Source organism: Acipenser ruthenus, chromosome 24, assembly GCF_902713425.1.
Source record: "Acipenser ruthenus chromosome 24, fAciRut3.2 maternal haplotype, whole genome shotgun sequence".
Taxonomy (NCBI): domain Eukaryota; kingdom Metazoa; phylum Chordata; class Actinopteri; order Acipenseriformes; family Acipenseridae; genus Acipenser; species Acipenser ruthenus.
The window spans coordinates 4168735-4183558 of NC_081212.1; the positions used below are offsets into that span (position 1 = coordinate 4168735).

Here is a 14824-nt window from a genome sequence, read left to right on the forward strand (position 1 = left end):
CAACGATTGGTGGCCACCCCCCCCTGGAGCATTCCTGTGCGGTGTGTGATTGGTTACGCAGAAGTCACTTACCGTCAGCGTGTTACACAGCGTCAGTCGTCAGAGCTGGGCTTCAGTCGCCATGGAGGCGGCGCTAGTTGGAGTCTGACAACAAAAATGAATTTGCTGGAGTTGCAGCGGTATTGAATTTAAGCAAAACCAGTCGTGGTAAGACCGTGGAAACTTCAGTTCAAATCTTAAAACAGTAATTAAGTAAAAATTCTCCAGTTACATGCAACGTATACAGTTAATTTTCTAAGAATGAAAGCGCATCAGTGCTCTTCCTACATCTGTTGTTTTTCAAAGCCAATTGTATAATGTTGTTGATTATTACTGCCCCTCTAACATAACAACCCACACAGATGTGTGTGGCACGGGTGCAACCAATATATTTAGCAATTACAGACTATCCAGTAAGTTAACAGACCATTTGGTGATCAACTCTGTACTAACTTATTAAATAAGATTAGTAGAAATCAAGGCTATGGTCTTTTGATCGATTTTTCTATTGCAGTTTATCATGATGTACAGAATCCATGAATGTGGCGATTTATACTCGGGGACAGAATATATCGACTATCACGAAACTTTTAAAAAGGATAACCCCAATGTGTCCAGACTAACTACACAGCAGGGAAATGAGAGCGCAGAACGGTTAACACAAGGATTGAAAAAGGGGCGGTCCTAAAAACAGATTTGCTCAGCTGACTTTGTCGTCAAATGTCAGGCAGCAAAGGTGCGTACTGACATTACAGTATTGAACATGTCCTTCCCTTTTATCGTTATTCTGCAGACCGGCACACGGACAGATCCGTTTTGCATTTGAATGAACAATATAACTTGCAAGAAACGGACAAAAGGCCTTATTATACTTAATGACAGTATATAATATTTTTGAAAAATCCGTTCAGAGGAAACGTAAAGAAGTTTGCGGACCTAACAACGAGTACATTTTGCAATCAAACAAGGTAAGTCAGCTGCAAGAAACTTTATTTACAAGCTGCCAAACACTGGTGTTCGTGAATATGTTGTTAGGCACCGTGTTTTTTAAATAAAAGTTCCAAACAAATGGTAAATTATTTAGTGAGAATTATATATATATATATATATATATATATATATATATATATATATATATATATATATATATATATATATATATATATATATATATATATAATATATATGTTGTTGCTTGGTGTTGGTAGGTGTGGCTTTGGGGATTGTCAATATAAAAAATGCTTCAATAGAAGCAGTTCTGAAGGATGATGCAATCTTCTTGTATGTATAACCAGCCTCACGGTTCATCACATGTCTTGTGCTTGAGAGATCTGAGAACCCAAGGAGACTTTGCCTAGTCCTGCTTGCTGAATTTGCCGGTGAGAGAACTTTAATTTGGTACCGTGGTAAAGTTGGTTTGAAGTTTAATATCCATTTGATATTCACAACCATATCACCTAGACTTTTCAAACCAACTTTATTGTGAAGCTGACCAGTTAAAAAAAAATGTCATAACCTTTCCTTTGACTGTGAATCATATAAATACTTGATCTGACCAGAACAGTACCCGTGATTTAACTAGTACTGCAGATTAGTTGGATAAGGAAAAAGAAAATTCAGATTACAAAGTGTATGCTCATTTATTATAGCAAGTACAGATAAAGCAGGTCTGCAGGTTTTTTAGGTCATCGAGATTTAATTTTGTCTTACGCAAAATGGTATGCTGCATTATATATCTATATATATATATATATATATATATATATATATATATATATATATATATATATATATATATACACACACACACTTCAGTTATGAGTGAGAGGGAGACCGGTGTTTTGTAACATTCCTGTGTCGCAGGTTTTATTATCTTTCTTTCTTTTTTTTTTTTTGGAAACAATGGATGCCTGTTGATCGTACGATTTGGATTCGTTAAAGCAGCAAATTGGAAACGAATGACTTTTAATGAGGTAGTCCCACCAGTCACGATGAGCAGCCTGTGTACAGCGGGCTCTGTGAATCGGCGATCAAATCAAAAACGAAACCGTAAATGCAAAACCTCTTCATTGACAAAGATACTGTAACTAAAACCTTCTCATTCTGAGAAATGTCTCAACTCTGGAAATAAAAGCCGTGCACAGTTACATGACCAGGAAGACTGTTTGCGCTGACTCGATTTGTACAGCAGTAAGGATGTGTACGGTGGTTGATGGTTGCTGGTGCATGCTACCACGTTGCATCTACTTGATTGTTGTGCTATTGTGCCCATCAACTTACTTCAGCCCCTTTTTGTTATCCTGATGCTCAAGCATCAACCTCTGCAAACAAGCTTCTGAAAGAAAACTTCCCAACAGCTGGAAAAAAGTCTGTCAACAGTTCAGTAGCAGTAAAGAGCTTTTTGCAGATTCAATGAGTGATTCGTAGCTAAGCTGGTTTCATGCAAAGGTTGTTGTGACCCTTTTTGCTCTTGTGATTGCAGAATTACCTGTAACGCCATGACGACACTCCTAGAGACAAAGGCAACATTCCGTGCCGCTGATGCAGTGTGTTTCGATGTGGATAGCACGGTCATCAAAGAGGAAGGGATTGATGAACTGGCTAAGTTCTGTGGAGTTGGGGACGCAGTGACAGAGATGTAAGCACACCAACTTCTTTTCTGATACAACCTGGGCATTGTGTAAATTCTGTAAGTGCGCTTTTTGTTTTTACAGAATCCGACTGTCTGGAGAAGATTAGCTGAACTTTAATGCTGAGCAGTCTAATGGCATCAAGCACTGAATAAATTAGCGAGGCTACCCAAGGCTCTGAGAGACCACTTCAACTGCATCTTGATTTCTTAGTTTGAGGGGTTGATTGTACAGGTTATGAATAAACAGAAAATAAGTAGTCACTTGTACCATGGTTTATTACCTATAACTCCTGACACAATGTTCAAATCTGCAAGACATTAAACTTGGCATCTTCCTAAAACTCTTACGGTAGCAATAGTTTATTGGTGACTAAAACTTCTAGATGGTGCTTTTTATTTCCTCATTCTTCAGCAGGCTGTACCAGCATCATAGTATTACTGCAAGGTTCAGAAGAGACAGCGTTGAATGAAGCTTATTGTTAATGAGAGTGAGTTGTCTGTAATTATTTGCATTTCAGGACTCGCAAAGCTATGGGTGGCACTATGACTTTTAAAACAGCTTTAACGAAGCGCCTTGCAATAATAAGACCGTCTCGAGAACAAGTGAACAAGTTAATCACGGACCACCCTCCTCAGTTAACAGAAGGCATACAGTAAGTAACCAGGTCTTTTTCTGCCAGAAAAGTTGGAGCAAAATGTTGTAGCACCTTTCTCACTTCTTAGAAACGGCAGGGGACTTTATAGCAGCTTGTTCTTTAAAAAAAAATATATAAGAAAATATAAAATGCTGTTGAGCACATTGCTAACTTTTATGAAAAAAGGGTTCTAGTGTGGTAGCAGTACAAGTGAATGGGGTAAAATTAAGATCCTTATTGGAGGCCCTGGTTTGTCTAAACACTTAATAGATGTGGAATTCATGTGCCATGTGTGAAACCAAGGTAGTCTGAGAAACTGTTTGTACAGGAGTGAGCTGTTGCAGTAAGAACTTATATACCTGATATCTTCAAGCTCTGTTATAGCCCAGAATGCAACAGAGAAGGGGATTTCTTTAAAGGATGGTTCAGGTTTATATGCCTTATGTTAATATATAAAACGCTCATCAATAAAGCAGATCTGAGCTCCCTGTGTTTTTCTCCTATAGGGAGCTTGTGGAGCGTCTCCAGCAGCACAATGTGCAGATATTTCTGATCTCCGGGGGGTTTCGCAGTATTGTGGAGCATGTTGCCACACAGCTCAATATCCCCCTGAGCCATGTCTTTGCAAACAGATTGAAGTTTTACTTCAATGGTAAGTTCGTTAGTGCAGTTTAGCAGGCAAGGGAATTGAATCAGGTGCATGCTACTAAATCTTCACCCAATCTAGAGTTCCTTTTGATCACAGATGTAGTATATTTAACCATGCTGAAGCTTTAAAATTATCATGCGGTTTATTAATATGCATAGCATAACCCCTCCTAACTTAGTAAATTCAATGAGTAAGTAGTTCCAGTCCTTCTCAATGAATCCATTGTTTTTATATACAAAAGATAAATACTCTGTTGCTGATAGAGATCCTAATGTCCTAAAGTGATCCCCAGCACCAGAGATGGAAATATGACTCCCATTGCATAGCAGTTTAATGCAGTCCTGGTTTTACAAGGAGTTTAATGAGACACACCTGTGCTTGTTACCTATACACTGGGACTAATCAAGCATGCATTAAAACCTGAAATGGATGAAACTGCTATGCAATAGAAGTCTTATTTCCATCCCTGAGCACTTTGAGAAATGACTCTTCCCTTCCGTCTCCCAGGAGAGTATGCTGGGTTTGATGAGACGCAGCTTACAGCAGAATCTGGTGGGAAAGGGAAGGTGATCAGCCTGCTAAAGGAGAAGTATGGCTTAAAAAAGGTGGTGATGATTGGAGACGGTGCTACAGACATGGAAGCCTGCCCTCCTGCTGTATGTATACTAAGAGAGAATTCCATTTTTGCAAATGTTTGCAAGTCCAATAATTCTATTTAACGTTGTATTTCAATCTTGTTCCAGAATGCTTTCATTGGATTTGGTGGGAATGTTACGAGGCTGCAAGTAAAAGAAAACTGCAAGTGGTACGTCTCAAGCTTTCACGAGCTCCTACAAGAACTGGAAAAGATTTAAGCACTGAAGAACAGAGAAACCTTTTTAAAATGTTGTAGATCAACCAGAACTAAAAAAAATAACTTATTGTTTTAAATAGCTTTTAGAACCGGCATCATTTAACAATGTACGCATTTAGAGGTTGAGAATGACTTTGCAGTTGTAGTGTCCATTTCAGGGACCGTCCTTTTTGCAATGGCATTGAAGAAAAAGGCTGCTTATTGGACAAAATGACTTGGTCACTTGCATAAATTGCTGTATTGTCGTGAAGTATCGTATTCTCTGTTAGTCTCTGTTTTTGAGTGCTTGTGGATTTGTGAAAATCTAAAAGCACTGGCTATAACAAGCTGCCCCATACAGATCTGTCACCATGAAGGACAGGAGTTGCACAGTTCCTACCCCCCCGAGACCCTTTTCTCCACCACATGTGGTTTTTGTATCATCAACCACAACTAGAGTAAACACCTCCCTAGAATTGCTTCCGCATGAGCTGGAATGACCCAAAAGCCAACTCCTTTGTCCTCAGTATCATATAGAAAAAACTGAAATATAAGCCTGTGTTTTTAAATACATCCTGGGGATGTGGATTTAGAACCCTTGATCTAATATAAGTGTGATCTTGGGTACCACACTCTTACTGTATAAACTGACATTAACGTACTTGTATGAAAAAAGTTAACGACTGTAAACACTAAAGTATTTTGGTACAGAAACAAACAGCACTACTGCAATTAAAGTTACTATTAATTGTTTTTACTAAATTGTGTCACTTTTTTTTTGTTTGCAACGGTAGTCTCTATAGAATTTTCAGGTTCAGGTTCTGATTCTGATTTATATTTTTTACCTTAGAATTAGCAATGTTGTAAATGACGGTTCTGGTTTATTTAATCTTGCATTTTACTTTAGAAGTATGAACAAGCAAAAGTTTGCCTGTTCCAATTTTACACACCCTTAGATAGTTAACTTAATCCCCTGGATATTACTTGTTTCTGTAACGGTAACAACATTTCTTTCAACTGCTCAGCTTCAAACATCTTCAGCCCTAACCCTAAATCAATTTAAACTTGTTGAAACAAACAACAGGAATGCAGAAAAAAAAAAAAAAAACTGAAGCCATGCCAACGAATTACATTTTTTGCCTTCAGTCACACATTCTGTTGGGGTGTAATCAAATTAAATTGCAGTATTAAGAAGGAACTTTACATACAATGTGTCTGAGAAGACCAGACTTCCAAAAAAAACCCTTTAATATTCAGAGCAAACTTTTTCACACTACTTTTATCAACAAAGGACAACAACATGTTGTACTGAAAAGCAAGAGAAAGCTTTGGCCCAAAACCAACTACATCTAACACTGACGCATTTCCAAAGCTCTCATCACATATTTCCAGGTTTACATTAGGGCAAAACGATTTTGTAATCATCAGAAAACACAGTCAGGACTCTAATCAGAGAAAGGCAGAGATTGCTGGAAGTCCAGCTACTGTATTTGCCATTGCAATCAGTACCCTGCATCTAATGAATGTCAAACAGAGCACAATGGGGCTGGAAGACGTTTGTCACCTGAAGCTGAGCAGTTGAAAGAAATGTTGTTGCCTTTACTGTCTCCCATGCATTACAGAAACAGAGAGTACACAATGAACACTTTATTTTTCACTTATTGCAAAAAAAATGACGCATCATATTCAGGGTGTTTCTCGCTGTGGACCACTGTACAGAACCCAAGACACTTTGCACAAAAGGCCTACCCAACCACTGCAAATAAACTTTATTATGTTCTGTAAATTATACAGTATTGTGTCTTGATCATAGACATATTACAGAGAAACATAAATGAACAGTTTCAATTAAAAACTTGATTTCAACACAGGGAGTTAAACTATAAACTCTTAAAAACTGTACACCTTCATTACGAAAAACGATAATCTGATAAAATCATACAATGTCATAAGCCTGTCTTATACAAGAACTGGACATGCATTAAATCTTCAGAGAATGCAGTAAAATGTCACACGTTTTCCAATAAATACCACTACCAATAGCTCTCAGTGCTAAATCTCAGCTAAGGCATGAATGATTAACTTAACATTAATATATTTATTTTCAACTGAAGTAGTTTGTGGTAGAGATACCTGAAACATTATATATGTTAACCGTCTGACCAAATAACGATGAGTTATTTGTCATGGTTGATAGCTCCTGACCCACTTAAAAGTATTATTAACCGTACGAAGATACAGTATGCCAGCCTTTCACAAGGGAGCTTATCTTAACGACCCTGTAGACATGTATGGGTTCATGGGAAAAGGAAGGGCAGATTAAAAAGGTTGGATGATTAATAGAAACCAAAGTATTCTTCTAAACTGGAATGTTGTGTTTTATATACTTTTGCCACAAATTCAGTCTGAAGATATGCTCTGTGTATGTCTAATATGGAGTGTGGAGGAGTTCCATTCTAACGTGTTTTAAAGTTACAGATGTGCTGTGTTTTTGTTCATGTTTTTTTTTTTTAAATGGGGGGGGGGGGGGGGGGGGGGGGGGGGGGTGACAGTTAGTTTGTTAAAATATCTCCCGATGATCACGGCCGTTTGAATTCAGATGCCATCGAAAGCACACATCACTTCATCGGTTTCTTGCAGGGATTTCTTGAGCCATCTACTGGAGTGGAGAACTCTTCATAGGAATCATTATCCTGGATTCCATATGTTGGATAAGAGGAACTAAATAAAAATACATAAATATATTAATAAACATGTTATCCATTTTATAACAAACGCAATTCTATATTTGCAATTCTAAACCCTGTATGGAGTAATCAATCAACCAATGATCATTAGGGGGCTTGTCAAAATTCAATTGCACCTTACCCTGATGTCATCCCCACGCATAGAACGTACAACACTTTTTATGTGCAATAGAAGATCCCGAGTATAATCTTGGTTGTTGTTGCTTATAACTGGTTATGAAAGGAGGCTGGGGTGTAGTAAGTAACTGATATCATTGCCCTTACCTGTGTAATACACACACTCATCCCAGCCCTCCTGTTGCCAGGCTGCATTCCTGGTATCCTCCCGTGACTGCAGGTCTTTGTACGCTTCAGTAAGAAAACCACGAAAACAAGACGATGAAATACTGTACAGAAATCCTCCACAAATACAAGCAACCAAACTGTTTTAAAAGACTGCATGGCATTAAATAAAAAATAGCCCATAGTAGAATGTTTTCCCACAAGTATGCCATTCACAAGTACAGTGAGTTTCTGTATATACCCCATAGGTGATGCACCATGTAGAGTTGTCCGATTTGTGAAAAGAAGCCCCCTACTGCTTCGCTGTTTCCTTGACGATATCCGATAGCCCGAGCCCTACAGAGAGACACATTCTTAGATCAGACACAAGACCAAAATAAATACAGTTCAGCCAATGACAATTTATTGATTTGGATTAGTAACTAACATCCATTTCCATCTATATCTTAAGTACTATATTTAGAAGACTTTGAGGAATTATTCTCGGTAAATCTGGCCCGGTGTGTAATTTTGATAGTGTTATTCTTTGTGCATCTGCTCATTTTACAACACTTGCATGGCACAGGTTGAAGATTCATGCTGCTTTAATGTGCTTAAAATTAAGGAAATCGTCGATTTTAAAATTCATTAATTTGTGTCAGGCAAATCTGTATATGATACAAGCTGATCACAAAAACTAAATGATCTGTTCATGCTAACATTTTTAAATTGTGCCAGAAAACATTATTATTCGATGTAAAAGATCCCCAAAATTGTTAGCTTGGCATTCTACTAACATTACATATTTACCATCCATATGTTGTTATTGGGGAACGAGAAAACAAATTAACAAAAATTAAAGATATATATTGAAAGAATGATATTTATTTCCCAATAATACTTCTCAGTAAAACATGAATCCTTTGGAACAGCCCGTTAGCCTTCTCGTTCTTAAAATAATCTGTTAAGAGGTGTTTAAATGTTAAAGATATTAAAACATGTACATATTTAAGAAATGTTTTACTAAACCCACATCCAGCACCTTACTAGGTTTAAAAGGGCAGACTTTCCCTATATTTAAACACTGTGAGCTCCGGGAATCAGGTGTTCGGGTGTATAAAACTTTTCTTTAACTTGAAATACCAGCAGCAACATTTTAATCGCGAACATTGTAATATGTTACTGTTCCCATAAACGCCAATATTAACACACGGCTAAGCAAAGTAACCATTATATTATGAATTATATTTAAAAACTCACCAGTAATTACCCCACTCAATCATTGTCCCAGGCTGAAATAAAAGTAAAACACAAAAGTTACAATTGTTAAAATCAACTCCTGCCATGTTTGCCACTGCTGTTTGGCAAGCTTGTTAGCAACACACAGCAAATACACGACAGCAACACTTTGAGTTACACTGCATGATGTGCAGTGGAGCGCGCTGAAGGGACTTTACTTACTCTGAGCTGGTAGCTTCTCAGTTCATATATATTGGGGCCCTTCCGGGGTACAGGCTCGTTCCAGAAACTAAACTCCAGCAGGAGCTGGTTCTTACGGGACAAGAGCATCTTTCCTCTCTCGTTCCGATATTCCATGAATTCCTGAAAAAAAAATCCATCTATAGGATACGGATATTTTATGCAACACATAGTATAAACATGTTGTATATGGATAAGTGGGTCGAAGGCGGGTATGTGTTAAACTGTTCCTTGACTAAACAGTTGTTTATTTGTACTATATATATATATATATATATAAAATGATTGATAGATAGATAGATAGGAGAGAGAGAGAGTTTACCTTATTTTGCCTAAGTTTACTCATGACCTCAGTAAGGGCAGGATAACCTCCATCATACCTCCACAGATGAACTAAAAGAAAAGAAAAAGTAATTGAAATAACCCAAAGATCAAACAGCATGGTTCTTGTTTACAGGCATACGATACAATGCTAAGTCACCCTTCTCTATTCATTTTTAAAATCCAGTCCCACAAGCCAGACAGGAAAAAAAGAAACAGAATCTAGTTACATAAATAAAAGCAGCTTTTCTCATTTCAAAAATGCTTGGGTAACACAGGCTTAAAAGATACTGAACACGATCGAACACAATCCATTTTATACAGACTTTTAAAGATTAAAAATAAATGCAATAAATAAATAAAACACTTCAATGCATAGAGTATGCGGCTAGTGAAAAAAAAAAAAAAAACTTGCCAACACCAATCCATTATGCCTGGCCTGACAGGTCTGCACTAGCAATTAAAACTCTTTACAGGTCAATTTTCCAGTAAATGCAAACTATTAGGGGGTTATAGAAGGGGAGTGATATTAGTCATTGGTTTATTTATCCTGGGGCTGGGTTTGTGCTTACCAGCCTGGTCCTGCTCTCCGTACCACGTGTTCCAGGTTCCCACCAGCTCACAGGGGTAATGCTTATCAGCATGGATTGATGGCAAGACATCCTCACTGCAGCAACAAGGGAAGGAATAAATACAACTGCAGCAACAGGGCTTGAAACTTGCACTGGCCCTGTAGCCAGCCCTGGGTTTCAGAACTCGTTTGGTTTAGAGTGCTGACTTATTTAACATCAAACTCCTGGATCCTGAACCACAAATATTTCAGCAGTGATTTAAGTACACCTAAGCACTTTGCAAGACACTGCAGATAGTTCTGTACACATTACCAGGTTGCAGCAGCCCAAGGTTTTGGATGGTGTGGAAACTGACCCCACATTTCCAGTCATTCTAGCACAACTAGTACCGATTATTGGTTAGCTGTGACTTTCTCAATGGAGAAGTAAGTAAGTAAATAAATAAAGTAGCAGAGAGAAAGTGAGCACTCTCCAAATTCAGTGGCAGTTCTTTACTGTATGGGGAAATAAAACATGCATGCATACTTACTTCAGATATAAGCAATAACTTACCAAATCTTATTGTAGGCACCCAGGCACTCAGGTTTTACATTGTGAACTACAAAGACAAAACATGTTTTGTTTTGGGTTTTTTTTTGTTACAAATCACAGCTGTACAGTATTAGCTCCAATCAATGCCCATTAAGTTGTCCGGTTTTCCTGAACTTACACTGAATTTTGTAGAGGTTGCTCGTTTCCTTCTTGGCTATAAGATTAGAATGAGCGTCCTTTCTTGGATCGACCTTCCTCACAAACAGGGACTTGAACCAGCTGTCCTCACCATGTCTGTGGTTGGATGCTGCCAGCCCCCTGAATAGATAGTCAACACATTTGTCAAGGATTGTCATACAAATCACTGTGACAGGTCACAGCAATAAGAACTTCTGAGGCCCTATAATGCAGTTACTATTTTTTTGTGTGCAGCAATATTTTATATGCAACTATTTTGTATGCAACTTTGAAGTAATACTGAAAATAAGTAGAATACTACTGCATAAAGGTAAATTATGGCAATTAGCACGGATTAAACTGTTACTGTATATGAACACTTTAGTTTTAAATAACATTTAATCAAAAGGGTCCTTCATTATTTGCTATAAAAATATTATAAGACAAATAAAGTAGTTTTTATTGTAAACAACAATACATCCTAGACAGACACATTGTATACTAAGCCAAGCAACTCTTATCATATGGTAGCCGTTGTTGCATAGGAAATAAAACAGAAAAAAAAAACAACGAAACTAGATACAATAAAATATAGGAGTATTGTTTTATGACATTGGCTTTGTAAACAAACCGGGGAGGTACTGACCTTGAGCTGCAATTGGCTGCAGACTAGCACACCATGCAGAAATTAGGGGTACCAAAAAACTTCAAAATATAAACTGGAAATATACCGTCAAGCGAAGCGAAAAAAATATGTATCAAATGCATGAGTTAAAAGGTTGTTTTTTCTATAAATACATATATATATATAAATACAAATGCAATAGCGTAACCCCCTACTCTGTACCGTAAACAATAAAACAATACGGTTTGAGCACGTTATGCTTGCTCAAATCGGCCTGTACTAAACATAATCCGGGTTTACAAATAAACCGTAACATTTAAAAACACGCACAACAGCAGATTTGCAATGCTTTATAGGAACACAATCTCACCTGCTTGAGAAAACAGCCAGTCCTTGTGTTCGGACCCTGGTTCTGGCCTGATTTAGGCCACTGCCGAGGCTGTGAAGGACTCGGTTCGCCATCTTCCTTTGGCGGCGGAGCTGTGCTGTTCGTGATTCGAAAAACGAAAGAGATGTGGAATTCAAGTTATTAACCGCCAGGGGCAGTACTGTCATCTTCAGATTTGCAGTTATTAATAATACTGACTTTTTCCATGTTAACTGCGCCCTCTTGCGATGGATAAAAAAATATCTACAGTACAGTGTATATTAAAACAAATTCACACAACGCAGCAATATGGGCAGGGCAGCAGTGTGGAGTAGTGGTTAGGGCTCTGGACTCTTGATTGGAGGGTCGTGGGTTCAATCCCCAGTGGGGGACACTGCTGTACCCTTGAGCAAGGTACTTTACCTAGATTGCTCCAGTAAAAACCCAGCTGTATAAATGGGTAATTGTATGTGAAATAATGTATAATGTGATATCTTGTAACAATTGTAAGTCACCCTGGATAAGGGCGACTGCTAAGAAATAAAATAATAATAATATAAATGCAGTTTTTTGGACACGGTAAATTCTAATGCAGTAAGATTTATTCTGCATAAGCTGTGCACATTTCTCGTCAATTTAAATGGCTCACTACCTTAAAGTGTTATGTGTGCACTTTCCAATGTTACAATTAGCCTCTACCATACAAATGTCCTACAAACATCATACTGCTCCAGGATTTACACACGGCACAACTGATCATGTGACATATTAGTTCATTTGCTTACCTTGCCGACTTCATTCTTACTAATTCCCAATAAAGCCAATTTACAACAATGTTAAAGTTTTTGGTATTTTAATCTAAAATGCATATAAGGCTAGATGCAACTAATACACGATGCCAAAATGATGCACAATTACTGCATGACTGTGAATGAAGTGAAAACACATGGTTTTAATGACTGCATTTAGGTTGCATGCACAGGGTAATAGAGTCTGCTGTACAGTATCAGCAACACAGAAAGGTATGGTTAGTTGTCATTGCAATAGAAGTAGGTGCATGAATTAGTATTTTTGCTTTCATAGTAAAATGTATTCCTTATGCAAATGCTATCTGTATTAACCATCATTCTGTTTGAGAGCCCTTGAACATTGAAAATATAGAAATAAAAAGTTGCAGTGGTTCATGTTTTATTTAATAGTATGTATACAAAAAAGACTCAGCAATATGACACTTACTTTTATTAAACAGAATATACAGAAAATATTGAGTTTACACAGAGTACAAAAAAGTTTCAGAGGCAAGTCAGACTTCAGAGGGTTTCTGTAGGATTTCACTTGTAGCAGCTGAGATGTTTAATTCCTGTAGCTTCTCTGTTAAAGATCCAGCAGGGTTCTCCATCGAGTCTGTGAGAGTTTCTCGGAACAAGCTTCCAGCAACCTGCTTCCCAGTCAGAGGATCTATGACGTTTCCCACTTTATACACAATTTCAGCCAGTTCGTGGGTTACGAGCTTTGCCCTCCTTTCTGCTAGAGCTTTTAAAAGAACAACATCTCCCACAGTGCACTGCTCAAGTGGGTCGTGTGCAAAGTAGGTCTTCCTCTTATTGTAATACTGCAAGGAAAAAACATGGTCATAGAATGTGAGGCTGCAGGGAGTCCAATGAGTTGCACAGCAGCTTCACCCATTCCAGGTTTTAATACGAGCTTGATTAGCCCCAGTGCATAGGTAATAAGCTCAGACATGTGTTATTAAACTCATTGTAAAACCTGGAATGGATCAAACTGTACAATATAGGTTACATTTCCATCCCTGAGCTGCCCAATGAGAATCACTACCAGACAATAAAAATGAAATCTATTTTTCAATCTCTATACTGTTGTTTTAGGTCATATCAAGAGGTCTTACATGTTTTATTTAAATAGATTTCTCTATAGTACAGTGCCATTTACTATCATTGAAACTAAACTGGAGCATATACATAACATGCTGTTTACACCAGATATATATATATATATATATATATATATATATATATATATATATATATATATATATATATATATATATATATCCTTTCAATTACCTTGAGAAGATATTGATCCAGAACCAGCCTGGTGACTCTGACTTTGGCAGTTTTCTGCATTTTGGTACCAATAACCTTTCCTACGATCCATTTGGCATGGACTGACACACTCTTCACAGACATGATGAAGGTTTCAGAACCTTTAAGAAAAAAAAAAAACCCCGTCACTTCTATCGGATCACAATAAACACAGCTACACAGTTTACAATACATTCTCCTAAAACCTATTTACAATAATATATGTATCAAGCATGCCGCGTTAACAACATTTCTTACCTGCCTAGTAAGTGTCGTTATAGGTAATGCAGAAAATATAGTTGGAATTATAATGAATATGAGGGAATACAGTTAGAATTATAATGAATATAATGGAATGAAGGTCAGTTCTTTCCTTCCATGCCGCTTTGGTTGCTGTCTCGCTCTGATGACGTAAAAAGCGTTCTACGGAAAGGCAAAAGCATATCTATGGACAAAAGGCTGTTGATGAATCCTGCTTTGTGTATATACGGCGAGTCCGTATTGCGTGCTGTACAAACTCAACGCGTACTGGTGTCAAATAACGTAAATCGCATGTTATAATCGCATCTCAAAATCCAAATATTTAAAACTAATTTCAATCTAGATGAAAAATGAAAATCTCAAAATGTAAAATAAATACAGCCATATTGTTTCATTTAATATCTTTCTGAGGTGTAACTGGTATATTTAAGAAACAAGGTTAAATGCATTTTTATGTGCGATTTATTTTTTTATTCTAATACAGCCCTGAGTTTAAGATTGAAATAAACCTACTCTAAACCGTTCTGTTCATTAAAGTTCGGATTAGGGGAATGGAGTAGTTCTGTTTACTGATTCTTTGAGTTCACCGAATGC

At 37.4% G+C, this 14824-nt stretch overlaps 3 protein-coding genes across 9 annotated transcripts; 1 reads left to right on the forward strand and 2 right to left on the reverse strand.

Annotated features, from left to right (window-relative positions):
- Nucleotides 1–69: 69 nt before the first annotated feature.
- On the forward strand, nucleotides 70–5549 carry LOC131700503 (phosphoserine phosphatase-like). 5 transcript variants are annotated; one of them, XM_058998096.1, is made up of 7 exons: nucleotides 71–207; nucleotides 554–1007; nucleotides 2522–2677; nucleotides 3190–3324; nucleotides 3813–3958; nucleotides 4463–4611; nucleotides 4699–5549. In XM_058998096.1, exons 3-7 carry the CDS (start codon nucleotides 2538–2540, stop codon nucleotides 4807–4809), a joined length of 681 nt encoding a protein of 226 aa, XP_058854079.1. In that variant the 5' UTR covers nucleotides 71–207; nucleotides 554–1007; nucleotides 2522–2537; the 3' UTR covers nucleotides 4810–5549. The 5 variants fall into 5 exon arrangements, with proteins under 5 accessions (XP_058854082.1, XP_058854079.1, XP_058854081.1 ...); XM_058998098.1 differs by having other exon boundaries at nucleotides 833–1007; XM_058998099.1 differs by lacking the exon at nucleotides 554–1007 and having other exon boundaries at nucleotides 70–207.
- A 1771-nt stretch (nucleotides 5550–7320) lies between these two features.
- Nucleotides 7321–12025, reverse strand: LOC117429119 (protein NipSnap homolog 2-like). The gene is made up of 10 exons (XM_034048320.3): nucleotides 11871–12025; nucleotides 10877–11016; nucleotides 10720–10765; nucleotides 10168–10262; nucleotides 9597–9667; nucleotides 9257–9397; nucleotides 9056–9087; nucleotides 8058–8152; nucleotides 7799–7882; nucleotides 7321–7508 (listed from the first exon to the last, which is right to left on the reverse strand). The coding sequence occupies exons 1-10, from the start codon at nucleotides 11960–11962 to the stop codon at nucleotides 7444–7446; spliced, it is 861 nt and encodes a 286-aa protein (XP_033904211.1). The 5' UTR covers nucleotides 11963–12025; the 3' UTR covers nucleotides 7321–7443.
- Nucleotides 12026–13025: 1000 nt separating this feature from the next.
- LOC117429120 (small ribosomal subunit protein uS17m-like) lies at nucleotides 13026–14445 on the reverse strand. Of its 3 annotated transcripts, XM_058998103.1 has the most exons (4): nucleotides 14303–14443; nucleotides 14228–14271; nucleotides 13952–14091; nucleotides 13026–13479 (listed from the first exon to the last, which is right to left on the reverse strand). In XM_058998103.1, exons 3-4 carry the CDS (start codon nucleotides 14072–14074, stop codon nucleotides 13171–13173), a joined length of 432 nt encoding a protein of 143 aa, XP_058854086.1. In that variant the 5' UTR covers nucleotides 14075–14091; nucleotides 14228–14271; nucleotides 14303–14443; the 3' UTR covers nucleotides 13026–13170. The 3 variants fall into 3 exon arrangements, with proteins under 3 accessions (XP_058854086.1, XP_033904213.1, XP_033904212.1); XM_034048322.3 differs by having other exon boundaries at nucleotides 14232–14445; XM_034048321.3 differs by having other exon boundaries at nucleotides 14228–14443.
- Nucleotides 14446–14824: the final 379 nt, after the last annotated feature.